The sequence below is a fragment of the Lithobates pipiens genome, unplaced genomic scaffold (assembly GCF_037356315.1).
Source record: "Lithobates pipiens isolate NorthernLeopardFrog02 unplaced genomic scaffold, aLitPip1_a1.2 Scaffold_57, whole genome shotgun sequence".
NCBI classification, from domain to species: Eukaryota; Metazoa; Chordata; class Amphibia; order Anura; family Ranidae; genus Lithobates; species Lithobates pipiens.
The window spans coordinates 1,110,977-1,137,027 of record NW_027507879.1 but is presented as its reverse complement, the minus strand read 5'-3'; the positions used below and the strand labels follow the sequence as shown (position 1 = coordinate 1,137,027).

The window sequence follows — 26,051 nt, the reverse complement described above, 5'->3', positions numbered from 1 at the left end:
TTTAAAATGAGGTTCCTGTGGGCTTATGAACAAGCTGCACAGTCTGCACAATTGTTTGATGATTTTATCTGAGCTTCACATGTCTGCCTATGGAAGATTTTTTTCGCCATTATAGGTTTGAGAACAGAACTCCCTAGAGGAGTTTGCTCCATTAATCAGTGCTGTGCAGAGCAGAGAACATCTATATGTAGCAATCAGACAGACAGGAATGATTGCTGACCTGCTAAATGAGGTCTGGAAGAGCAAGTATGAGAGTGGGCTGGTACCCACACCTAGATATACTGCTCTATGCCAAGTTCCTCTAGGCTGCAGGATCATTAGTGAATCTAGACAGACAGTACAAACAGGCTCTAGGGCAGCGATGGTGAACCTTGGCACCCCAGATGTTTTGGAACTACATTTCCCATGATGCTCATGCACTCTGCAGTGTAGTGGAACATCATGGGAAATGTAGTTCCAAAACATCTGGGGTGCCAAGGTCCGCCATCACTGCTCTAGGGCATCAGTTCATTATACCCAACTGGAACATGGACAGAGCTTCAAGTTTACTTTATTATCCTGTAGAACCAAAACTGTGTCCCGAGGATTTTTACTAAACGGTAACTCTAACCCAACAGCTGAATGCACAGCTGAAGCAAATCTAAGCACAATTCTTTACTATGCCCAAAAATATTTCTAAAGTTAGGCATGTCATTTTGTGACACTCATCTATCACCATTTTATCTAAAGTAACATTAAAGCTTGTTTTTTTTTCTCCATTAAAATAACAAACACTTACTATCTCTGTGCAATTGTTTTGCAGAGCAGCCCCGAGCCATCTTTTCTGGGATCCCCCACCTCCAGGCCCTTGCTCTTTGGCTAGTGCAGCCATAGAAAGACGCTTTCCATGGGGGAACCTGTGGTGGCTCGCTCACGAGCTGCCCTGTCTGCGTCTATTGACACAGACCGGTGTTCTGCTGTATAGTGTCCGGCCATGAAATAGTGTCCGCCCCGTACTGCGCATGCGCAGTACGGAGCAGACGAAGCTTCGGAAAATTTCCGAAGCTGAGCGGCGCCTGCGCCGTGAGTGGAGGTGGTAGCCCCACCATCCAAGCGGACATAGGGTTGTGAGTATTAAAGGGCCCCTCGCGGGCGAGCTTCGCTCGCCACGCTTCGGGCTCGGCCTCGCTATGCTCGGCTCTTTTTGTATTCCTACTCTATGTCCACTTAGATAGTGGGGCTAGAACCTGGACTCACGGCGCAGGCGCCGTTCATCCTCTGCAATTTTCGGAATCCGTGTTGCTTTGTACTGCGCATGCGCAGTACAGAGCGGACACTATCTGATGGAGGACGTTATTAGACAAGACACCGGGCAACTCAACCCCACTCCCTTATCACAGCATTTGATTGACAGCAGCTGGAGCCACTGGCCATCAATCTGCCCAATGAAGAGAGAGACCGCAGCAGGAGCTGCTGCTCTCCTGCACCTCATTGGATCGGATTGGGCTCAGGTAAGAATAAGGTAAGCTGGGGCAGGGGGGGGATGCAGTACAATTTGCAGAATAATTTTTCATGAGTGTTCACACTCATGCAACCTGATTCTGGTGCAGCAAAAAAATAAAATAAAAAAGGGGGTTCCTGCACAATTTTGGTGCGGATGGGGTACGATTTCTTTTTCCAACAAGTTTGCAGTTGTTATATAAAAGAAGCATCATTCCACTAATCTGATTTCCACCCTTCATCAGAACTTGTGAGGGTGGAGATAAGGGAGGGATTGGCAGAATCTGGAAGCCCCTCTTAAGATGGCCCCCAGATATTTGTTTCTGCTATTTACATGAACATGAAGTGCATTCATTCACAAATAAATAACACATGGTTCATAGAGGTAATATAGCAAACAAAAAAATTCCGTTCATTTATTCCATAGGTTTGGCAAACTGCATACAGCTTTGGTTGGGGTCAAATGAATTGTGTCCAACTATGAATGTCCCACTGCATTTATAGTTTATATAAACCTGTAAAATATAAAATTATATAGTCCCACAAAACAGAAGTTCTTATGTGGGAAACTAGGACACTAGGTGCGATACTTACAGAAGGATTCTGTGGCGGCACAGTGGCTGGTGCAGGTACCTCCTCTTTGACTGGAGATGGTTCTTCAAGTATTGGGCTTGGCGTCTTCTCATTGGAAGATACTATGGCTGGATTATTATTATTGTCTTCAGTTGTATCTGAAATCTGGTCAATAAGCTCACTACTAACCAGTTCCTCTGTGATAGGTGAGCAGACCTTGTTGTCATTGTCATCTGAGGGGACTTGTGGTTCAGGAGCTGGTGGCTGGAGAACGGGCGCTGCAGGGGGAAGAATGGGTGGCTGTAAAGAGCCCACCTCCTCCACATTGTCATTTGTGCTTGTGTTACCATTGTCCACATCGGCCGACACGCTCACAAACTCTTGCGAGTTACACTGTTGGTAGAAAGGCGGAGCTTCCATGCCCCCGGCCAAGGTATTAAAACGTTGATACAGCAGTTTCTGTATGTTGGGGCCACTTGGACCTTCAGGCTCAGTTATAGAACTCCTCTTCTTTAAAGGTCTTGGTGCATTGGCAAGTTTTCTCCTGAGGGCTTCCAAGTCAGCGTCACTTTGATACCGCATAGGTGAGTGAACGATGGGGGTCAGCTTGGTTGGACTAAGGGGACGAGGGATGTTTTCCACTCCATTACCTTCCCCGGCTGGAACGCTGCCATCCACTTCAGCCTCTTTGTCACCACCTGGAGCTGGTGCATTATGCAAGAAAGGAAGAGGGGAGGAGTTGGACGATCCAGACTGGACGACTGGTTTGCCATATACTGAAAGAAATGGGGACAGGGTCATTAGTACAGGTTTGATTTAACCGATATGTTACAGCTCAGCTCACAAGCACTCCCAGTTCTGGTATAAACAAGTCTCAAAAGACCTGAAAAAATAAATCACCTCTCATATTACTTTTAATCCAAAGAGGAGTTATGTGCAGTATAAACAATATCTGATAGGAAGGCGTAATCACTGTCCACAACTGCTAACCATCCACTTCTACACCTAAAATAAAACTATAGTCCTAGCCAGATAAAATCAGATTATTAATTTTTGGTTGAAGAGTTACATCATAACAGCCTGCAATACCGCTATATATACACCGACTTCTGCATAATCCTCCATGGCCCAGGCAGGATTCCAGACTATATGATGAAGAGGGCCACCAGCAAGTTGAAGCACTTGGATGGGGGGATATCAATCTCCTTGATAATTACCCTTCCAAGTATTCTGATACAACACTAAATGGCAATGGAGATGCAGAAATGATAAAAAAGAGGATTTCAGCAGTACAGCACCACAAAACCATTGTACAATTGAAGGACACAGGGGTCAATTTACTAAAACTGGAGAGTGCAAAATCTGGTGCAGCTTTGCTTTTTCCGGTCCGTCGGTGGAGCGAGAGAAGAAGATGAATGGACTTCGTGGGCCATTTTTATTTTTTCATTTTTTAATAAAGGTCTTGTCCCAAGATGTGTTGAAGTTGTGTTTTTTTAACATTTTGACACTTTTTTGTGAAATGGTACAGGTACAATGTACCCGTTACCATTTCAAACAGGGGGGTGGGGCAGGATCTGGGGGTCCTCTTGTTAAAGGGGCTTCCAGATTCCGATAAACCCCCTGCCCTCAGAACCCCACAACCACCGGGCAAGGGCTGTGGGGATGAGGCCCTTGTCACCATCAACATGGGGACAAGGTGCTTTGGGGGACTACCCCAATGCACCCTCCCCATGTTGAGGGCATGTGGTCTGGTACGGTTCGGGGGGGGTGCTCTCTCATCCCCCCTCTTTTCCTGCAGCCTGCCAGGTTGCATGCTCGGATAAATGTCTGGTATGAATTTTTGGGGGACCCCATGACTTTTTTTTTTAATTTTGGCGCAGGGTTCCCCTTAAAATCCCTACGCCCTTTTTTTTGGGGGCGCAGGGTTCCCCTTAATATCCATAGCAGACCTGAAGGGCCTGGTATAGAATTTGTTTTTTTTTATTTTGGTTAGGGGTTCCCCTTAATATTCATACCAGACCCAAAGGGCTTGGTAATGGACAAGGGGGATCCCATGCCATTTTTTTCAATGACTTTTATCTGTATTGCCAGACCCAACAATTCATTATAGCCACGAGTACTTTTGTAGAAATGTCATTTTGTGCAGGGACTGTTCTAAACACGGGAAACATGCGCCACTTTACAGACATACTACAGACACCCCCCCCCCCCCCCCGGCCGTTTTTAAAACCTTTTTTTTTGCATTGATACATGTCCCCTGGGGCAGGACCCGGGTCCCCAAACACTTTTCATGACAATACCATGCATATAAGCCTTTAACTTTTGATTTCTCCCATAGACTTTTAAAGGGTGTTCCGCCGCTTTGGAATTTGCGGATTTTTCAAATTTTCGGAGTAACCTCTTCATTTTCAATATGGAGACTAGCATGTAACAAAGATCATTCATCCGATAATCTCATCGTGTGTACAAGGCATTTGGAAGCACTTTCCGATGTGCCAATTTGAGTCTAATTGTGGCTGATAAATACACACCATGGGTTAGAAGCCTGCACCAGGCCCATAGGGTACAGTTACTGTCAGGTAATACCCAAAGTGCTTATTTTCCTTATTCACCTCAGGCGGCAAATTATGCATTCATTAAAGAAATGATTATCAATAAAAAGACAAAAAAACAAAGACTATTGGCCAACATATCCACCCTCTTTGTTATATCATCACAAGTTGAAACACTGAAGCAATAATTTTCCATGTCACTAAATCCATCCCATTGCACAAACCTAAGTGAATCTTCTTGGATTGGTAAACAATAAAACACCAGGCGTATTGTTTTTTTTGTTGCACAGACACTTTTTACTAAATTTGATTGTCTTCTTGTATTGGGTGCCGTGGCTTACGCTATGGAAGGGCCAGTGCTGCTACTCAATAACACAATGATTATATATTAGAGCCTCTGATGACCATTTCTGCTAAAGCCCATCCATGAAAGGGTGGGGTTAATTATAAAGATAAAATAAAAAATTAACAATTTTATTTACTGTACTTATCACACACACTTACCTGCTTTCACAGATTTGTTAAGGGTGTTATATACAGCTTGTTGATAGTTCTTTGGTGGTGTTGATTGTTGAAGGTACATAGAATAAATAGAACTGGAGTTTACAGTCTGCGGTCCTTTCCTAGGTGACTGTGGCCTGGATCCCTTTTCGGCCAAGAAAGGTCGGATGGCCACAGTTAAGGGAGGGTCGGGTCTAGTGTCTGTTCCAGGGAACAAGGGGGAAGAGGAAGGTGGGTAGGTGGGGCTGGGTGGGACAGAAATCCTTTGCTGGATTTGCTGGGAGGAGCCTGGAGGGTGAGCATTGCTTGGGGTAGGCAACGGAAGTGGGCGTGTACGTGCTGTGGGTCCAGAGCCGGGTCTGGTCAGGCTTCCATCTTTTCTCCTCTCCAAAGAATTTGTGGCACTCAAGGGAAGAGGTCCCTGGTACATGCCATAATTGTGTGGCAGTGTCTTACTCAATCCTGGGATTGGAGAGGGCAGCTTTCCACCATCTGTAGACTGAAAACCAAGAATCATTAAGACATTGAAGGAAACACATGATATAAATCTATACAGGGTCACTGATGACCCCAGGAAAATGCTAGTTGCCTAAAGGTCCATATGACATGTCAACAAAGAGTCCCTGTGCCAAAGCAAATATGTGTCAACTGAAGTCAGTGCACCTGATCTGCATTCTTGCTGTGGGTCAGCGATTTCAATTTTATAAAGCCATCAGCCCAACATAATAGCTAGACGCTAGGATTTTCAAAAAAGTGTGACCACAACAACAGCTAAACACTGAATGCATGACGGAAATATAAACACACGTGTACATATAGGTCTGTAATGCCCCAGATTGACGAAAGCATTCTGGCACTCTAAACAGTTCCTTGGCTCTGCCAACTGTCTAAAATCCTTAGCATAAACAAGAATTTTGCCCATGCAGGGCAAAGTAACAGGTTATTTAATTCCACCCGTACTGTTCCGGTATGAGACTCACTCCAATTAAAAGTGGTCGTCCAATCACCCGAACTGTTACATGGAGATAATCCATATACTTGTGTATGTTATGCATTGTCTGACTAGTAGCTGACATTGGGGGGGCTTTTCCTGTATTGGAATTAAGTGAGCCTGTTGCTTTTTACTGCATGGGCAAAACACAGGTCCATCTTAAAAGGATAAAGTTACCTTTTAGGAAATAATAATAAATATTTTTGCATAAAAATAAAATGTGCGTGTATTATTTTTTCCTGCTGGGATCTGCAGAGCACTGTATCCATGATCACGGGTGCAATGTCAGGTTCCTACAGACAGGCCCTACAGCTTTCAGCCCATACCTCTGTATGGGCTGTCAATCTGAAAGCTGCAGTGCTTGTGAATGAACTATAAGTGTGCTCATCAATGCCCTTGCAGTCCATTGAGGACTACAAGCCGTCTGCCATGGTACAGAAGGGACTTGTAGTTCTCTCATTCACAGATTGCTTTGAGTAAGTGACGCGGATGTTCAGGCAGAGCCCTGACATTTTTGAAAAGTGACAGTGGGTGTGTGGAGAGGATCCCCCGCCTGCTCTCAGGGAGGGGGGAGGGATTGTTGGAGAAGCATACACCCTAAATATGCACGTAACGTGTAATATGCTCCAAAAGGGTGAACTTACCTTGTAAATGTTAAGTAAACCCCTTTATATATAATTATGTATGTCAGGGGTGCCCATACAGTGGCCCGGGGGCCAAATGTGGCCCGCGGAGCCCTCTGATGTGGCCCACGACCTCCTGCTCTGGGATAGAATAGAAAGAATACTGTTATTAAAGGTCAGTTTATTACTAAAATCACAGTGTATATATGGGCATATCTGTTCTGCAGTGGTTAGTGGGCTGCTTTCAAACTGATCCGCAGGTGCAGAGCAGTTTACCTGCACTGAGCCATTGACTTCTATTATTACCTGCGAGTTTGGTTTGGTGAGCTTTCTGAAAGTGCACCAAACCTGCAGAATATAATAGAAGTCTATTGCAAACTGCAGGAAACCAAAAGGTATACTGCGTTGCAGACGTGGTGCGGGTAAACCATAGTGCATCAGTGTGAAAGCAGCCTTGGACCCCTTTCACACGGTCAGTCCGACAGTCCAACCAATTGGACCCTCCCATTCACCTCTAAGTAGTGGCAGACATAAACCGACTTGTGTTCTACCTCCAATATGATCCACCAAAAAGTATTGTGGGCTGCGTCTGTGTCCACTCTGCAAATGCAGAGTGGATACGGACATGCCATCCACCCTCTCCGCTCATTGTGGCCCGCAACCAGTTACCAAGTCGCTTAAGTGGCCCTCACTCTTCAAAAGGTTGGGCACCCCTGATGTATGTGATGGAACGATAACACTGTTATAATCTAGGGTTGGATAGGAGTCCAAAAAATAATTCACAGAAATGATATTGTAGTGAATGCTGATTAAAATCACAAGGCTAAACAAAGTTTCTGAGTAGAAAGCAAACTGGACACAATGCAATTCTGCTTTAAATGAGTAGCAAAGGCTAGTGGCACATACGCTGAATCCTCCATTGTAGAAATGTTTTTTTAAAACACTGCAGATCTGCAAATATAGATTTCAAAATATCGACCAGGAAAAAAAAAAATGTAAAAACTTACCAGTTTCTCAGTGGGCCCCACTGCAGCAGATGGTAAAGGTTGGCTGGATATTGGTGCAGTTTTGAATCCGCCCTCTGTATTTGAATCCTTCCAGTCAGAAGTGCCAAGCGGAGGCGTTTTAACCACAGACATCGCATTCTGTTTCAGTGCAGGCCAAGTTGCGTCACTGGCTGGAAAACCAGAAACATACAAATGTCTATAACTCCAAGAACTTTTACTGGGGAACCACAATGACGAAGGAAAACACCTCGATCAAGCTGTATTCATTAGTATTAAATATGTATACTATTGCGTGACTACTAGAAAATGTTATAATGTGATTATTCAAGTTTAGCACAAAGTGTTAATACAAATGTAACCTTATATAAACCTTGTTTATTTATGTGTATGCTTTGGTGCATAGTTAAAGGACAAGTGCGCCTGTTAGATATAAATTCTTGGATATCGTGTCCCTTATACCTGAGTAAAACAATGCCACCTGCACTAACTCATCATCAAATGTCTGAAACAAAAGCAAAGATACTAAAAAGGCAGGGAAAGGCGAGATGAGCTATGATTTACTTTACACAGCTATAGCAAAAAGGTTTCTCTGTAATCCTTTTATGCCGCGTACACACGATCGGAATTATCATCGGAAAAAGCTTTGATGGTTTTCCCGACTGAATTCGGCTCAAGCTGTCTTGCCTACACACGGTCACATCAAATTCCGATCGTTTATAACGTGGTGACGTACAACACGTATGACGGGACTAGAAAAAGGAAGTTCAATAGCCAGTAGCCAATAGCTTCCGTCTCGTAGTTGAATCTGAGCATGCGTGATTTTTGGCGTGTCGGAATTGCATACACACGATCGGAATTTCTGATAGAAAGTTTTTCCATTGGGAAAATTGAGAACATGCTATCAATTTTTGGCTGGTGGAAATTCAGACAGCTAAATTCCGATGGAGCCTACACACGGTTGCATTTTCCGATGAAAAGCTCTCATCTGTCTTTTTCTGGCCCGGAATTCCGATCGTGTGTACGCGGCATCAGGTGTGTTTTTTTATCCCCCCCTAACTGTAGAGCAGTTGTGAGAGTACCTGGGGAAAAATGCACATTTGAAGAAATGACTTTTCTGACACAACTATGCTGGATACCTAGAAGAAGCCACCAGCAGAACCACTACAGATCCCATTGCCACTTGCTATGGACAGCAAGAGGTATTATAAAGGCAATGATTATATTTGCAAATATGACTGATCTGAGTAAAGCCAAATTATTATTATTTTTTTTATAAAAGTAGGTTAAAGAAGACAACCACTTAAAACTATGGTCCAGTCCATCCAACATTTAAATTCATCTTTGGGTAGATACTGCGGGGTTGGATCAGGGATCAGGCCCCAGGACTCTGGTGAACAGATCTTGGCACCAAAGATCCCAGCTCAACACACGCAAGATTGAAAGGGGATGTCTTGCCCTGTTCATTTTACATGGCAGCATCATTCATATGACTCTACAGCAGAGCTGGGAACTCTGGAAAAAAAACAATAATCACTTGACAAACTTTCATTTGATTTAACCCAATAGTGTCCAACAAAACCTCTGTTTGGACCAAACAGTTGGGCAAGACCCGAGAATGGTTTAATACAAATTTATCGGGATACTTTTCTTGACCAGCTGCCCCCATAAAATGATTAAAAACACATTGAACCGTTTGTTAAAGCGGAGGTCCACCCTAAAATGGACCTTCCGCTCATCGGAATCCTCCCCCCCTCCGGCGCCACAATTGGCACCTTTCAGGGGGGAGGGGGGTGCAGTTACCTGGATAATCCAGGTAACTGCACCCACTTCCGGGATAGCTCTCTGCGGAAAGGGGCGTAGATTACGCCCCTTTCCGCAAGTGCCCGCCCCCTTCCGCAAGTGCCCCGCTGCCTGCTGGGAAACACACAGATCCCAGAGGCAGCGGGGACCGTCCTTATTGGCAGCGCTACTGGCGCATGCGCAGTAGGGAACCGGGAAATGAAGCCGAAAGGCTCCATTTCCTGATTCCCATACCCAAGATGGCGGCGGCAGCACCCGAGTACCGATCTAGAGATCGGCTTCGGGTGCAGACATCGCGGGCGCGCTGGACAGGTAAGTGTCACTATTTTAAAAGTCAGCAGCTGCAGTATTTGTAGCTGCTGGCTTTAAAAAAAAAAAAAAAGAAAAAACGCGGAGTCCCGGCGGACTCCCGCTTTAAGCTTCAGTCTTACATGAACCCAAATTATTTTGGTGTTCGTGGTCTATTCCTAAGCAGGGCCAACATTCCAGTCTCCTACAGGTCACCTCAGCATGTAAGGCATGTATGAGAGAATTAGAAACCAGAAAGAAAACCTTAATTTACTGACCATCTTTAGTATGGCATTACATTTATTTGGACTTCTGATTAATGAAACCTTGGGTAATGACATTGTGGAACGACGTCAACCACAAACAGATGGCACGACCAATAAAATGTATAGAATTAATAATCTAGGTCAGTGTTTCTCAACCTTTTTTTTTTAGTTAAAGTGGTTGTAAACCCTTACAACCAACTTTGACCTACAGGTAAACCTATATTAAGGCTTATCTGTAGGTCCAAGAAATATCTCCTAAACCTACACGGTTTAGGAGATATTTGCCGAAAGACAGGCACCGCTGTCTACAGTGCATGCGCGCCGCAGTCAACGGCAATATGCCACGAGTGGCGGCTCCCGTGCGCATACGCGGGAGTGACGTCATCACGGCTTTGTCGAATAACAGCGGTGGAGCAGCGAGACCCAAGAGAAGATGGATGCGCCGGACTACAGGGGACAGCGGTGACTTCGCTGGCTCCTGTGTCAGGTAAGTGACACATAATGGACTACTATGCGATGCGATGCATAGTAGTCCATTATGCTTTACCTTTGCAGGGAATGAAAGAGGAAGTAAACTCATTAGGGTTTACTTCCTCTTTAAGGCACCCTTTAAAATTCTGCACAATCTCAAGGCACCCCCTTTTTAAAATGTAAAAAACTAAACCGAAGCGTTTTATATAATCACCAGCAGCAGCATCCACACATCTAGGACACCCAACATTAGGTGGTCCCTTTCACATAGGGTGGATTCTGTCAGGAGTCCGCCTGCTCAGCAAGGAATCTGTCCGCTGCTCCCCACCGAGCAGGTGGATGACTTGTCTGTGTCCGCTCTGCTTATACAGAGCAGACACAGACAAAGCCCGCTGTCCTCTACATTCAATCCCCCATCTGTCTGATTTTGGTGGATAGGATCGAATGTCAGCGGGTGTCAATGGACATGTGTCTGCTTCATAGAAGGCAACGGATGGTCCAACTAGAAAAAACGGACAGGCGGACCCGATCAGTTTCCCGTGTGAAAGGGGCCTAAGAGTTGATTTATTCTTTAGAAGCAAATACACTTTTGCACACTGCTACTGACTAGAATTTAGAGGGGGCTCAAACAAGGATGTTGTGCAGGTGCCCCATGTCTTCCTTATCAACCATTGACAGAAACAGCTGATAGGATGCTGGCGGCTGGCCTGTATAGTACTCAAAGTTGCAATGTTGAACAATGAAAACCTCTGGTTTTCTACAATAAAAAAGCAGGTTTGGAGCAATTTTAGGCATTATGCCAAGGCACCCCTGTAGAACCCAGATAGCACCCTGGTTGAAAAAGGCTGATCTAGGCAACAGAGTATTTGTTCTATACTCTCCCGTATACTTGACGCCATAAATAGACATTTCTGGGGTTGATTTTACATAAAAGGGGAACCAAAGCAGAGATGACAATTCTAGCTTTCTGCCAAGGACTGATTAGATGGAACGGGCAAACGCCTGACTTTTTTGTTCCAGTTTTGTTTGCTCTAGTTTTTTTTTTTTAGTCATCCCCAAAGTGCATTTCTTGTTCATTGTATTCGGCTGTATCAGCTATTTCCTGCCATTTGCTAATTTCACTGCCCCAATTCCAGGTGAAATAATTATCAAAAAACAAAGACAATTAAAAAAAGTTAATTAACCTAAAAAAAAAAAAAAAAAAAAGTATAGAATTATTTGAGAGTTTAAACTGTGATGGGGATTATCTAAAGCAAGGCCCAGCCATCCTGGGCTTCATGACTGAATAATGTTTGAAGGCCTATTCACACTTGTCAGCTTTGATGCAGAAAAACGCATTCATTTTTATTGCAAAAAATGAAAATGTACTACTTTTTTCTTATAAAGCTGGTTCACATCTACGGTTTTATGCGAAAGGCAAAAGGGAAACTATAATTTTTGCCTACGCACGTGTTAACATGCACACTGCATGCATGCAGAACAACGTGAATCCTACCAGAATGTTAAATGCCCTGTCGCCAGCCCCAGGATCACTTGTGGGATATAAGCATAATACCTTCAAGGGCATCATGATTGTGATCAAATACTTCCAAAAATTGACTGAAACCTTTATCATTGGACATCAATCTTAGTGCCAGCCTCCTCTACTTCCCCGATTGTTCCTAGGGTAAATCTACATTTTTGAGTCCCAGCATCCCTGTGGCAATGAATGTAGAGACTTCATGTGGATTTATCAAAGGAAGCCTACTTCTGCCCCAGAGTAACAGGCATAGGCGGACTGACCATTCGGCCACTCGGGCATAGCCCGAGGGCCACTAGGGGGCCCCATCAGTGTTGCCAGCCTCAGTAAAACCAGGGACAGTATGTAAAAATCTGTGTTTTATTTACATCTGTCTCTGAAATGTCCCTTACCGACATCCTTTTGGTCTAAGAGATTATAGCTGCCCCACCTCTCCGGTACCTTCTCAGCCAATAGAAACATGTCTGTGTATACTGTGTGTATTTGTATGTGTATACTGTGTGGCCCCATAATCTCTGATTGCCTGGGGGGCCCCATAATCTCCTATTGCCTGGGGGGCCCCATAATCTCCTATTGCCTGGGGGGCCCCATAATCTCCTATTGCCTGGGGGCCCCATAATCTCCTATTGCCTGGGGGCCCCATAATCTCCTATTGCCTGGGGGGCCCCATAATCTCCTATTGAGTTGTCAGTCCACCCCTGGTAACAGGTTAAATTAAAGCAAATCTGCCATCTGCCAGCAATAATTTAAGATATTTCAAGGCAATCAGATTATAATCTCCCATTGCCCGGGGGCCCCGTAATCTCCCATTTCCCGGGGGCCCCGTAATCTCCCATTGCCCGGGGGCCCCGTAATCTCCCATTGCCCGGGGGCCCCGTAATCTCCCATTGCCCGGGGGCCCCATAATCTCCCATTGCCCGGGGGCCCCATAATCTCCCATTGCCCGGAGGCCCCATAATCTCCCATTGCCCGGGGGCCCCATGAGTTGTCAGTCCACCCCTGGTAACAGGTTAAATTAAGCAAATCTGCCAGCAATAATTTAATATAACTATGTAATAACTATGTCAAGGCAATCAGATTATTCTGTCAAACAAAAGACAACATACACTCCACAAGGTCAGACTTTGTGGCAATGAGTTGGGGAGTGCCATCAAATTCTGTCACTCTCCATATATGTCTTTCATCTTGAGTGTGACACCCTCTGCACAACACCAAAAAAAAAAAAAACACTAAAAAGATCATGCTAAAAACTTTAGTGTATCAAAAGTACACAAATACAAGGACAAAATAAAAATCCAAAAGAGCTAGTGACAACACTCAACTATGTAAGCTGTACCTCGATAGCAGGAGAACATTTATAAGGCACCGGGTGCGTCGTTCAGTAATGCAGACTTAAGAGTACATTTTAAGTCCACTTTAAAGCAATTCAGGAAGAATGGGAGCGGCATCAGAAAAAGTATCTGTCTCTCCTAAGGAGGGGATCAAACACCATTACGGTGCCAGGTTAAAGGCCAGGTTTATCTTTGCAGAAAAAATAAATAAAATAAAGGCACATTTTTTTTTTTTTTACAGGAATAAAAATACACATCCATTATTTTTTCCTGTAGGAGCCTGGAAAGGATTGCACCCCGATGAGTAGATCACGGGTGCAATGTGTGCTGCTGCAGACATGTCCTCCCGGCTTTCATCCTGTACCTCTGTATGGGCTGTTTGAAAGCCGGAGGACATGTCAATGAACTATGCTGCGGTGGAAGAGGGCGCTTGTAGTTTATTTACAGGAATCTGAATGAATGACGTGGCTGTGCGGGCCAAGCCCTGCACAATCATGCTGTTTCTGAAACGTGACAGCGGGTGTGAGGAGAAGAACCACCGTCCCCTGTCACAGGAAGGTGGAACTGGGGGGAGAGAAGGCAGAGGCTGGAACATGTTACATGTTCCACCCCAAATACAGGTGAAACATGTAACATGTTCCAAAGGTGAACTTGTCCTTTAATGTGACCCAGTGCTGCAGCAGTGGTGTAATGGAGTGATGACAGAAGGTAATTGAAAGACCCGCATGTTACTGGTGCCCATATGAACCGGAATGAGAATGCAGTGGAATCTTTTCTAACATGAGAGAAGCTTATGCTGAACCCATTTACGTGGAATTTTTACTCCAGCTACAGCAGGAAACCAGCAGATCCATAGGTGCTCACAAGACGGGGCGGCACAGTGGTGTGGGGCGGCACAGTGGTGTAGTGGTTAGCACTCTTGCCTAGCAGTAAAAAGGGTTGCTGGTTCAGATCCCAACCAGGACACTACCTGCCTGGAGTTTGCATGTTCTCCCTGTGCCTGCGTGGGTTTCCTCCGGGTACTCCGGTTTCCTCCCACACTCCAAAGACATGCAGGTAGGTTAATTGGCTTCTGTCCAAAAAATTTACCCTAGTATATGAATGAGGACCTTGGATTGTAGGCTCCTTGAGGGTAGGGACCGATGTGAGTGTGCAATGTACAGGGATAGGGACAATTGTAGACACTCACTCAGGTTGAACTGGATGGACTGGTGTCTTTATTCAACCTTACTAACTATGTAAGACAGCTGTGGCTGTCTGCAAGTAACTGTATATAGAGCATTTACCCCTGGAGGTAAACAGCGTCCAAGGACAATCATCTATCCCCAACTGCAGGCACTTCATGATGAATTACATCCATACATAGGTGGACAGCAGCCGTCAGCCTGTCAATCCAGCAACCAGGATCTGCAAGATTTTTGCTGCAGCAGCTGGAGTCAAAATGCTGTGTGAATGAGATCCGACACTTCTATCAACAGGACTTTAATTTCCTGCTAAAGTCTGAAGAAAACTATGTATTGCTTCACAAAATCTAACTAAATTCAACTCTTATTTCATCTCACAATTCTAATTAAGGGCACGTGCTGACTTATCCAAATGCTTTATCCAAAAGCACAAATAGCTTGTAGCAGATAATCCGATCTCCATTTACTGTGGTCAGGCCAGCAAAGAACTTAAATTGTATTGGTTGCTCCAAGTTACTGCACTTTTTTGTACATTACAGAACTTTTCATTGCCTTACTGATTAGCCTGCATAGTCCAATAAGCAGGGCTGACTGCACTTACATTTGATGTATATTTACAATAGTAATAGTCCATATTTGTGACATTTATAGTGCCATTGAATAGTCCAATAAAAAAAAATTATCAGTTAAGGGTGAATCACTGGACATTGGCTTATTAATGAAACCTGGGCTAAATACATAAGTTGCCATTGGCGAGCTCTATAGGAAATGGTTTCTTGTCTGGCCAACATTGATCCAATGGCTGTAACACAATCTCAGTCTGTGACCTGTAACAATATGCAGAATAGATGTTCACTTGCTATCTGCTTGTTCCAGGTCAGTGACTGAAAGTATTAAAGCGTTGGGTACCCTCTGTCACATTATTAATGGTGCCTGTGTACCCATTCACCTCTCTATTTGTGTTGTAATAAAGTGATCGTAAATCCAAAAAATTTGGAATTTTTCCCAGAATTCCCCTCATTTTAGAACACCTCTCACTAATGCCACATACACACGACTGGACTTTGACGGACTTGGTCTGGTGGACAATCCGACGGACTTTCAAAACGAACGGCCACACGGTCACTCCAAAAGTCCAATGGATTTGAACGCGATGACGTACAATAAGGAAGTTCATAGCCAGTAGCCAAAAGCTGCCCTAGCGTCGGTTTTAGTCCGTTGGACTAGCACACAGATGAACAGATTTTTTCGACTGGACTCATCAGAAAGATTTGAAGCAAGTATTATTTCTAGGTCCGCCGGACTTTTGGGAAGAAAGTCCGCTGGAGCCCACACACCATCGAATTGTCCCGACGGATTCCAGTCCGCCGGACCGAGTCAGTGGAAAAAGTTCGGTCGTGTGTACGCAGCATTACTATTATGTCCCTGGGTCTGGAAGTGAAGGGAAATTTACGTAATGTTACATAGATTAAAAAATTTTATTGGATGGGGTTTTTTTTTTTTTAAGTCCTTCCCTTTTCTATCCAAACTAAAATTTTTACTAACTGTAAAAAACCCATACAGGAGGGCGCAACCGCCTAGTGCAGCCTTTCTCAACCTTTTCAACACGGAGAAACCCTTGAAATAGTTCTCTGGTCTCAGGGAACCCCCTGATAAAAATTTGAAATCTGCAACTTATGATACATTAATGTGATGGTCAGTGAGAAGAATGGTCCTTACACTTGTGGTCATTGGGAAGAATTACCTCCTTACAAATAGTGAAAAAGATCAATGGTGTCGGTGGGAACTTATCCGAGAGGCAGAAATTGCCCAATGCTGAAGGAACCCCTAGCAACCTCTGGAGGAACCCTAGGATTCCATGGAACCCTGGTTGAGAATCACTGGCCTAGTGCATTTACCATAAATAATAAACCATTTGTTCACGATCTTGCAGATCCGTTTGATGTTTTTTTTTATGCATGTGAGTATTCATTTGTCTATGTGGATTTAATAAAAGTAATTTATGGCAAATGCACGAGGTGGTTGCGGCCTCCTGTTTTATACAGTGTGTTCAGAGGACTTCCCGGTCGGAGGAGGGCTGCACCCTTGATGGGCATTCTGTAAAGAAGTGTGATGGAAGATTTCCCCTGGGTCTAATGCTTTAGTGTTTTTAAACTTGTAAAGCTTTGGCTAAACATACTTTAAAGCCAGAGGCAGCCGGGCAACTAGTGTTTTCAGAAGACCAGCAATGGCAGCCTGCATATTTCTCATTACAGGTTTCTTTTTTATCTTGCTGAGGGAAGCATACCTAGCACCTCATCTCTGCTCTCTTTTTGCAGCCGGAGGAGCCGCTAGAATGTCAAAAAAATAATTTCTGTAATGTATTAAAAAAAAACAATAGGGAGCATGAGAGCTCACCATACCACCTACAGCAGGGGCAAAGTTGGCATCTTGGGGGCAGAGACTTCACTGTTGATGATCCCACATGCATAAGAATCAAGAGAGATAAATCACCCTTTGCAAATTGTAATATCAGTATATCTTTTAATAGGGGTGAAATGCGCTCAAGCTACTAACTCAGCAGGTGTGAAGCAGGACTAAAGGGGATTTGATTTATTGCTGTTACCTAGGAAACTACAAACCTAGAAAATTGATGTTATAGGAGAAGGAAAAACCTTTAAGCTACTACAAAATTAGAGGTGAATTAGTATAAAAGGGGCAGGTTTACTAATAAAAGCTAGTTGCAATCAGCAATGGAAACTACAAGAGGTCCTGCCGAGCAGACTCACTGTTTGGACTGCCAGAGAGGTCAGGTGCCTGATGGATGTGATCGGAAGACTGAAGAGAGGAAGTGGGAGATGACAGCTTAGGATCCACCATTATGTCTAAATCTGAAACCTTCCAAGGACCTGGAGACTTTTTCACACACTCACCGTCTCCCTCTAGTGGAGGATGACGAGTACAGCCAGACACCCCAAGGTCAGGAAGGAAAGACATCACCAGGGAGAAAAGTAAAAAAAACAAAACAAAAAGGAGAGAGAGAGAGAGACAAGGACCAGGAAGACAAGACATAGGACAAGACATTAGGATGCAAAAAGAAAAAGTGATGTGAGAAACGCAACACATACACTGGAATAGTACTACAAATAAAAGAAAAACTGCACTTTTTAAATGAAGCAACATTGAATTTGCAATGAAACTTTAAAAGGGAAGTATTGGGCCTCATTTTGTTTTCTATTTTATTAGTTTACTTCAATCTTTCACCTGCGACTGGTAGAAATGAGATGGCCATATATGCTGCAAGATGGCCAAAATAATCAGAACAGGGTAATATTTTACAACTCTATTACACCCCTCAAAATATAGTAACACAAATCGGCTTGCCCCTTTTCCAGTTAACTCCAGTCTCACTCATCACAGGGTTGTGCAAGTTTTCGATCTCTTTAGTCAATAATAAACATTCTGTCTAGCGCCATGGTAAGCTGGACAGGACCTGTACCTTGACGTGAATATTTGGGTAACCAAGTGACTATGTTAAAGTAATATTCATATGTGCTCTTAGGTGGCCTGGGCCCACGTATCAGCAGTTGGACTGGTGGCCAATACTACGTGTAACACTAGTTGCATGCATATACTATCAAATTCTGTCAATACTTCTTATGCATTTCTATTTATCTAGAATACCTGCTTAAGCTCTTGAGGAAGCGCATTAGCGCAAAACATGTAGAGCTACATCAAATTACACCAAGCCTGCCTGGTTACCGGTAGTGACCAATTGGCACCCTTGTTATAGTCAGATTTTCTTGGTGTGATTAGCATGCAATCTTGTTAGCAGGTTATCATCATGTGATTATTATTTTATATATATATATATATATATATATATATATATATATATATATATAGATTTATATACGGTATATATATTTTTTTCGTCTTTTTGTAGGTTTTAGAAATATTTGTAATACAATCTATACTTTAAGAAATTGCTGTCGTTTGGTGCCTGGTCTGCCAAATCTACAAACTAAATTTTAGGACGTGGCACGTTGCAATAATTTTTTGGCATCAACAGTACCAGTCTGTGAAGAGGCAAATACTTACGAATATTCATTTAAAATGATGATTTAACTTAAACATCAAACTTCTATCTCATCTTTGACCAACTGCAGTCAGGCAGATATGTGTAGAATAATCTTATGATGAGTGTCCTTTAGCCACCTTTAGCTCATCTCCCAAAATGCAATAGTCTTCTATTCACAAATTGGCTCTTAATGGCACTTAAAGACATTCGTGCAAGAACACTGCCATTGTTGACCCCCTCCTAAAAATTAGAATTTTTTTTTACATTTTTCTGGATTCATAGCTTTATGATTTGCTGACTGAAAACAAGCCTAAAGATCAGAAAAGAAAGAAAGTCTTATCTGCTGCTCAGTGACGCAAAGCACTGAAGTCAACAGGTGATATTGCAGCCAGGCAACTAGCATTTTGAGTGAGGTTTTTCTAATGGCAGCTTTTATACCTATTAGTCTCATGATAGGTTTCCTTTAACTATGAGGACCTTTACTTCCCCTTTAAAAAAAATAAGACCGTAAAATCACGACATCGGATGCTGGTCAACACAGATGATGGAGAATGGTCAGGTAAATCATTTGAGTATGAAACAGAATGTAGAGAATGATTAGATAAAACAAATAACAAAAAAAACAAACAGTCAGTCTGTCTACAGGTCACTATACCCTCAAAACATTATAATAGCCTGCAAAATGCAGATAAACAGGGATTATTCTTATAACTGGGGGAGGAAAAAAATGAATTGTTCTTCAGCATTCAGTGATAGAGTGAGGTGAACGAAACTTTCTGAACATATTGAACCATCACCCCCAAAAAGTACAAGCCAAGCAGCACCTACTGTGGGGTCAATTCTCACATGTTTAATGCGTTTGCTGCTTTTGCTGTAGCCGGTTTTCATCATCTGTATAGAACTCCAACGAGGGCTAATGCACAATATGGTTAATTTGATGTCATCTAAGCAAATATTAAATAGAGTATTTCTTTATTTCAGCATTTGTTTTTTTCTTTTTATTTTAACATTTTCTGGCATGAAAATGTTGGCGTCAAACTGAAATCTTTAACAAAATGCACCTAGAATTTATGGGTGCACCAACATTATGTCAATGTTTTCCCTATCCAGTCCGCTCAGCTCCACTCGTATAGCCTCTCTCCTCCCATTAGCCTGCAGCTAAGGACCACTGGGTGTATGCCTCCTGCAGCTAAGGACCACTGGGTTTATGCCCCCTGCAGCTAAGGACCACTGGGTTTATTCCTCCTGCAGCTAAGGACCACTGGGTTTATGCCTCCTGCAGCTAAGGACCACTGGGTTTATGCCTCCTGCAGCTAAGGACGACTGGGTTTATGCCTCCTGCAGCTAAGGACCACTGGGTTTATGCCTCCTGCAGCTAAGGACCACTGGGTTTATGCCTCCTGCAGCTAAGGACCACTGGGTTTATGCCTCCTGCAGCTAAGGACCACTGGGTTTATGCCTCCTGCAGCCAAGGACCACTGGGTTTATGCCTCCTGCAGCCAAGGACCACTAAGCACCACTGGGTTTATGCCTCCTGCAGCCAAGCCGCTGGTTTCACATAGAGTGCCGTGGTTCTTAGATGCAGGCTAAGAGCTAGGGACAGGCTGTGTTAGTGGTAGTAATTCTTACACCGATAGGTCAGTCATTAAATCCCAGTTATACTGGGGTACCATGAAATGATGGGTGCTACATTACAAAATAGGTGCTTCAATTAGGTCAGCAAATCAAACCTTAACGAACTGACCTAAATGTCTTGAGACTGTGAAGGTTTTCAACACCTCTAAATTGAGACTGTACTTCTCTGGTGCTATTGTGTACTCACCAAATTCTCAACGATAAGCTGGGAAGATCCTTCTAGATGCAGGCAGATCTTCTCGCTCAATGACTAGTAACAACACAGCAAGAGAGGAGCTGAAAGACACTGCTATGTTCCCCACCTGCATGGCAGGGGGTCTTAAAGTGGTTGTAAACCCTTACAAACCACTTTGACCTACAGGTAAGCCTAGATTAAGGCTTACCTGTAGGTCCAAGAAATATCTCCTAAACCTATATGGTTTAGGAGATATTTACCTGAAGACAGCCACCGCTGCCTATGGCGCATGCGCCGTAGACAGCGGCGCGCAGGCACACTGGGTAAGCCGCAGATCGCGGCGATATGCCGCGAGTGTCGGCTCCCGTGCACATGTGCGGGAGTGACATCATCGCTGCTCCGGCGAATCACAGCGCCGGAGCAGCGAGACTCACCAAGAAGATGGACGCTCGGAACTACAGGGGACAGCGGTGACTTTGCTGGCTCCTGTGTCAGGTAAGTGGCACATAATGGACTACTATGCGATGCGATGCGATACATAGTAGTCCATTATGCTTTACCTTTGCAGGGAATCAAAGAGGAAGTAAACTCATCAGGGTTTACTTCCTCTTTATTGTTCGCCTGTTTTAGTCCAAATCACCAAAATCTTCCCACAAAGAAATATTGAGGGCACTATCGGCTCTCAATTCTTTTTTATTGTTACACATTTACAAAGATTAAATGCACTTAAAATCTATCAGCCAATCACCGTTTTGAGTGAACAGGCTCACATTTTCTCAAGGCATGGAAACGGAGCATGCCCTGTGAATATCTCATTGTGGAACGATTTTGTAATATTAAATGACTGGGTAGTGCCAGGGGGATTGGATAAGGGAGGGACATGTTTATTATATGAAGGATAAAATGGATTTATATGAAGAACTTTCAAGAGGAATATTGTATGCCTGCGATATCACAAACAGAACACAACTGTTTAATAGAAGGGAGGCTTTTTACACTTCTAGTCTACTATTCAAAAAATATCTGAAAGAACAACTATATATGAACCGGTTTTGTAGACAGTGTAAGAAGTCCCTCAGCTTTGCGTTGTCACATTTAACCTACAAACCAAAGTCGTACAGTTGAACAAAAACAATATAAACAGTTGACGACAGTTGCCTGTCCTTATGTTGCATCGACCTACCAGACTTAGAGCGCGCATGTGTTCCAGTAGCAGCAAGAGACAGGGACTGAGGCTTCACGGGATCGGCAGGCAGAGTATAATTGACCGTGCTTGGAATCTGGATGTAAGGGCCCACAGCAGCGACTCGCCCAGATGCCAACGTAGACTGAGGAGATGGTGTCCCGTTAATGCGATTCAGCTGCAAGTAAATCCAAAATATACATGAACCACTTGTCTTTTATACATTAAAATTATTTAGGGACATTCTCTCACTTTGGGAGGCAGAAGGTATCTACATCTAGGATGGGGAACCCCCATCAGAGACATTTCTGCTCCCCTGTTCAAATCGAACTTATGCCAATAGCCTAGTAGCAATTGCAACAGTGATATCACTCTGTTAGAATATTTGCTCAGTCTTATGAGAGGATGATAGGTAAATAGATGCATCTATCACCCAAAATATTATTTGTCTTACTGGAGCGATTCATGCTATCTGTTCTGGTTCACACCGTCACCTGGACAGAAGGTGATGAGCAATACAAGTGTTATAGTTGCCTAAAAAAGTGGGACATTTTCCAATGGGGACACTTGGCCAGATGACAATGGTCTTAGCCCTTGTACACACGGTCGGACATTTCGACGGAAAATGTCAGATCGGACCGTGTTTTCGGATAATCCGGCCGTGTGTGGGCTCCATCGGACCGTTTCCGTCTGAATATCTGACCGACAAAGTTTTAGAGCTGGGCTATAAAATTTTCCGACAACATGATCCGATCGGACTTTGTCCGATAGTTTGTAGAGAATTCCGATCGGACAAAGTGCCACGCATGCTCAGAGCAAATTCCTAGACCAAAGCTATTGGCTACTAGCCTGAACGTAGTCCCGTCCTAACAAAATAACGTCATCACGTTCTGAACGATCGGATTTTCCGACAACTTTGTCCAACCGCGTGTATGCAACACCAGTTTCGGATAAAATCCGTCGGACAAAATCCGACGGATTTTGTTGTCGGAATGTCCGACCCGTGTGTACAAGGGCTTACAAGGGATCTCATCTCACTATGGAGGACCCAAGGATGAGAAGTGAATGGATTCTCCACCAAAAAACAAAACAAAAAACTCACTCCATCCAAACCTTAAACAAAATATAAAAAAGTTCTTGCTATAGTTACATTTTATACCACTGACCATGTCCACTACTGTGGGGCTTTGGTGACATTTTCTAGGCTATGGATTAGAAACATACAACCTGCAAAGACTGCTTTAAATGACATGATGAAAAAAAAGACAGAGCAAACATCATGATGGTGGTACAAATCCAACTCAGTTTGTTGTAAAAATAAAAAAGGGAATGCTGGGATATGACATTGGTACAATAAACTTCGGTGGAACACGGGGCTCAATTCACTAAATATCGCATGCAACAATGAATATGTCATTTCACTACAGGTTTAAGCAGTATTTACCACAAAAATAAGAAATGCTCGGTAAATACCACATGCAAAAGTCGAGCATGCGGTCCATCTCCCTGAACCATACCATTCCACAAGCTCCCAACATGTGCCTCTACCCCACAACCCTGGCCCAGCTCATGGGGGTGCCACCGACTTATCGGAATTTGGAAGCCCCTTTTGACAAGGAGGCCCCCAGATCCCAGCCACCCTCCACCATGTGAATTAGTAGGGGTGCGGGTCCATGTGTGGTCAATGATGTCACCCGTTGCCCCGCCCCCTATGAAGTCATTGGCAGACATGCATATGTCCATGTACGGTCAATGGCATCACGGGGGGGGGGGGGGGGCAGGGCCCCCCTTGTTTACCTGAGCGGCGGGGGGGAAGTTACGCGTCAGTCGGTGGGAGCCAAGCAACAAAGTGGTCCTGCTGTCGGGAATTTATGTTTTCGTTTGAGTGCGTTCATCATGATTGACAATGGATGTACATGGGGGGACATTTTTAAATGTATTTATTTTTAATAAAAAGACTTGTCAAAAACTGTGTGATGCTTTCACTTATGTGGGGTAAGACACCACTCAAAACCGACCCCGTGCTTCAGATGTGGATAAGGCTGTGTATGGTCTCAGCCAGCACTGCTCCAGTCATGCCCCCCTGTCATGTTTCACCCGCCTACCGAGACTTGGTCACAGAGGTGTTTTTATTTATACTTGTAATTTTTTGGGTGAATTAGTAGGGCATTCATTTTTGTCTTGCGGTCTCCCCCAAAAACCCTCAAGGGCTTGGTTTGGGGGGTGCATGCTCTTTTTTTTGTTTTTTTAAACAAATTTTTACTGTTTACTGTTGTCCCTGCTGACAGCAGAATGTGAACAAAAGGGCCAGGTCATGGTTGTTAGGATGCCCATGGGTGCTGGCTCCCTAATAACCAGCAGCCCAGAGCTGAACTGTCACATTTAACAGTAGTAGCAATATCACTGCAAAATGTTCCACTTCCAGTTGCAGGTCTGGTCTGCATTAAATGTTAAATACCAAAAATAAATAAATAACTCATGCGGTAGTTAAAGCATATGTTACCCCAGCACTTCTTCCCTTGTATGAAATACCTTGTGATCCTGCCGGTCCCCCTGATTTCCTATTTCAAATTGACCACTCTAGGCATGGGAGTACATCCATTCTAGCGTGGTCAATTTTCTGGCTGTGCTGGAAGAACAATCGGCCTGTTCTTCAATGGCCAGACGTTTGTGGACACCACCACCATTGTACAGCCATTCACTGGGAAGATCTGTGTACTGCTTCTCCTCCTCTATCTGAGCTTGCTAGTGTAGCTGTGAACAGAAATAATGTGATCACTTATAAAAAAAATAAAGTATTTATAATTAGATATATTAATCAGAATGGGTAAGGGATTATTTATACTTTGTGTGTATCTTTGTGAATTGCATGTTCTGGAGGTAAATACTGCACAAGTTATTTTAACGCAACCACTCACGCGGTATTTAGAGCTTAGGCTCCTTTCACACTAAGGCACTTTTACAGGCGGTGTAGCTCTGAAAATAGCGTCTATAAAGCGCCTCTCCTGTCACTCCAGTGTGAAAGCCAGAGTGCTTTCACACTGGAGTGGTGCTTGTGGGACGTTAAAAAAAAAAAAAAAAAAAGTCCTGCAAGCTGCATCTTTGGGGCACTTTAGGAGCAGTGTATACACCTCTCCTAAAACACCCTCCCCAATGGGCAGCACTGCCAAAATGTTGTGGGCGCTTTTAACCCCTTTTTAACCCCATTCGGGGGAGGGGGGGGGTTTAAAAGCACATCACTAGCAGCGTCAAAGCGCCGCTATAACAGCAGTAAAGTGCCGCTAAAACTAGCTGCCGCCTCAGTGTGAAAATGCCCTTAGTGAATTGAGTCCACAATGAGCTAGGAAAACATCTGAAAACCAATAAAGACACAGAGTGGCCCATTGAATAGTTAATCTTACAGGAATGTTCTCTTTTTGACGTGCCTCAACTTTTTTCTTGTACAGCCTTTCGCGCAGTTCGTTTATACGCTTGTCCATGATGGCAACCTCTATATTGCGTTTGTTCAACAACTCTTTTTGCTGCTGGAGCTTGGAGTTCTGCTCGTGGTTGAGGCGATTCCTGATCTAAAATGGAAACACAGAAAACCTTTGAGTGATTGTGCCTATGAAAAGGAGCTGCCTGAGATATACCACGCATGTTTTACTTTAGTTTTCAAATGATTGTCAGTGCAATAGCAGCAGGGCCAAGAGCTTGGCAGAGGCAGAAACTGTTCTTTAGGCTCCACTCACACTTGCACGACTCAAAAGTTGCGCAGACTTTGGAGTGCAAATTTTATGCAACTTTGGATGGTGGCAACTTGGATACGTCTTTGGCTTTGACCAGAGATAATGGACAACTGTTTCACTATATAACATTCAGGCACGACTTTCATGCAACTTCTGAGGGTTAACATTGAAGTCTATGGCCCTCAAGTTGCATGAAAGTCAGACCAAAGTAGTACATGAACTACTTTGAAGTTGCTGCAACTTTAAAGTCGCGCATATATGAATTGGTATAAATTGAATAACGACTTGTCATGCAACTTTGATGTCCAACATTGCATGACAAGGCGCATAAGTGTGAATGGAGCATTCTTTACCGATATAAATGCTAAAGGGGGCAAACAGGGAACAGCAGCATTTACCATGATAAAATATTGCCCTCCCTTTCAGACATTACTGAAGGCTTATGCTTAACTTAACTGCCTACATCAGGGGTGCCCAAGCATTTGAAGAGTGACGGCTACTTAAGCGACTTGATAACCGGTCACGGGCCACAATGAGTGGAGCGGGTAGATGACAGGTCCATGTCCACTCTGTATATGGAGAGCAGATAAAGCCCACTCTACTCTATGGGCCCTCCGATCTGCCCAGATGGAAGGGGAAGGACTTTTTTTAAATTTTTTATTAGCAGATCGAATTGGAGGAAGGA

At 43.8% G+C, this 26,051-nt stretch overlaps 1 protein-coding gene across 6 annotated transcripts in view; it reads right to left on the bottom strand.

Moving 5' to 3' along the window:
• The window catches only part of PPP1R13B (protein phosphatase 1 regulatory subunit 13B), a 198,284-nt gene that overhangs the window by 16,940 nt on the left and 155,293 nt on the right, over positions 1–26,051 (bottom strand). For 4 of the 6 annotated variants that reach the window (XM_077467577.1, XM_077467575.1, XM_077467576.1 and 1 more), the window contains 6 exons: positions 25,040–25,204; positions 21,639–21,816; positions 17,354–17,506; positions 7,727–7,896; positions 5,109–5,604; positions 2,074–2,828 (listed from right to left, as the gene is read on the bottom strand). In XM_077467577.1, the coding sequence (XP_077323703.1) occupies positions 2,074–2,828; positions 5,109–5,604; positions 7,727–7,896; positions 17,354–17,506; positions 21,639–21,816; positions 25,040–25,204 (1,917 nt within the window). The remainder of the gene's footprint in view (positions 1–2,073; positions 2,829–5,108; positions 5,605–7,726; positions 7,897–17,353; positions 17,507–21,638; positions 21,817–25,039; positions 25,205–26,051) is intronic. The other 2 variants (XM_077467578.1, XM_077467579.1) reach the window with 1 other exon arrangement.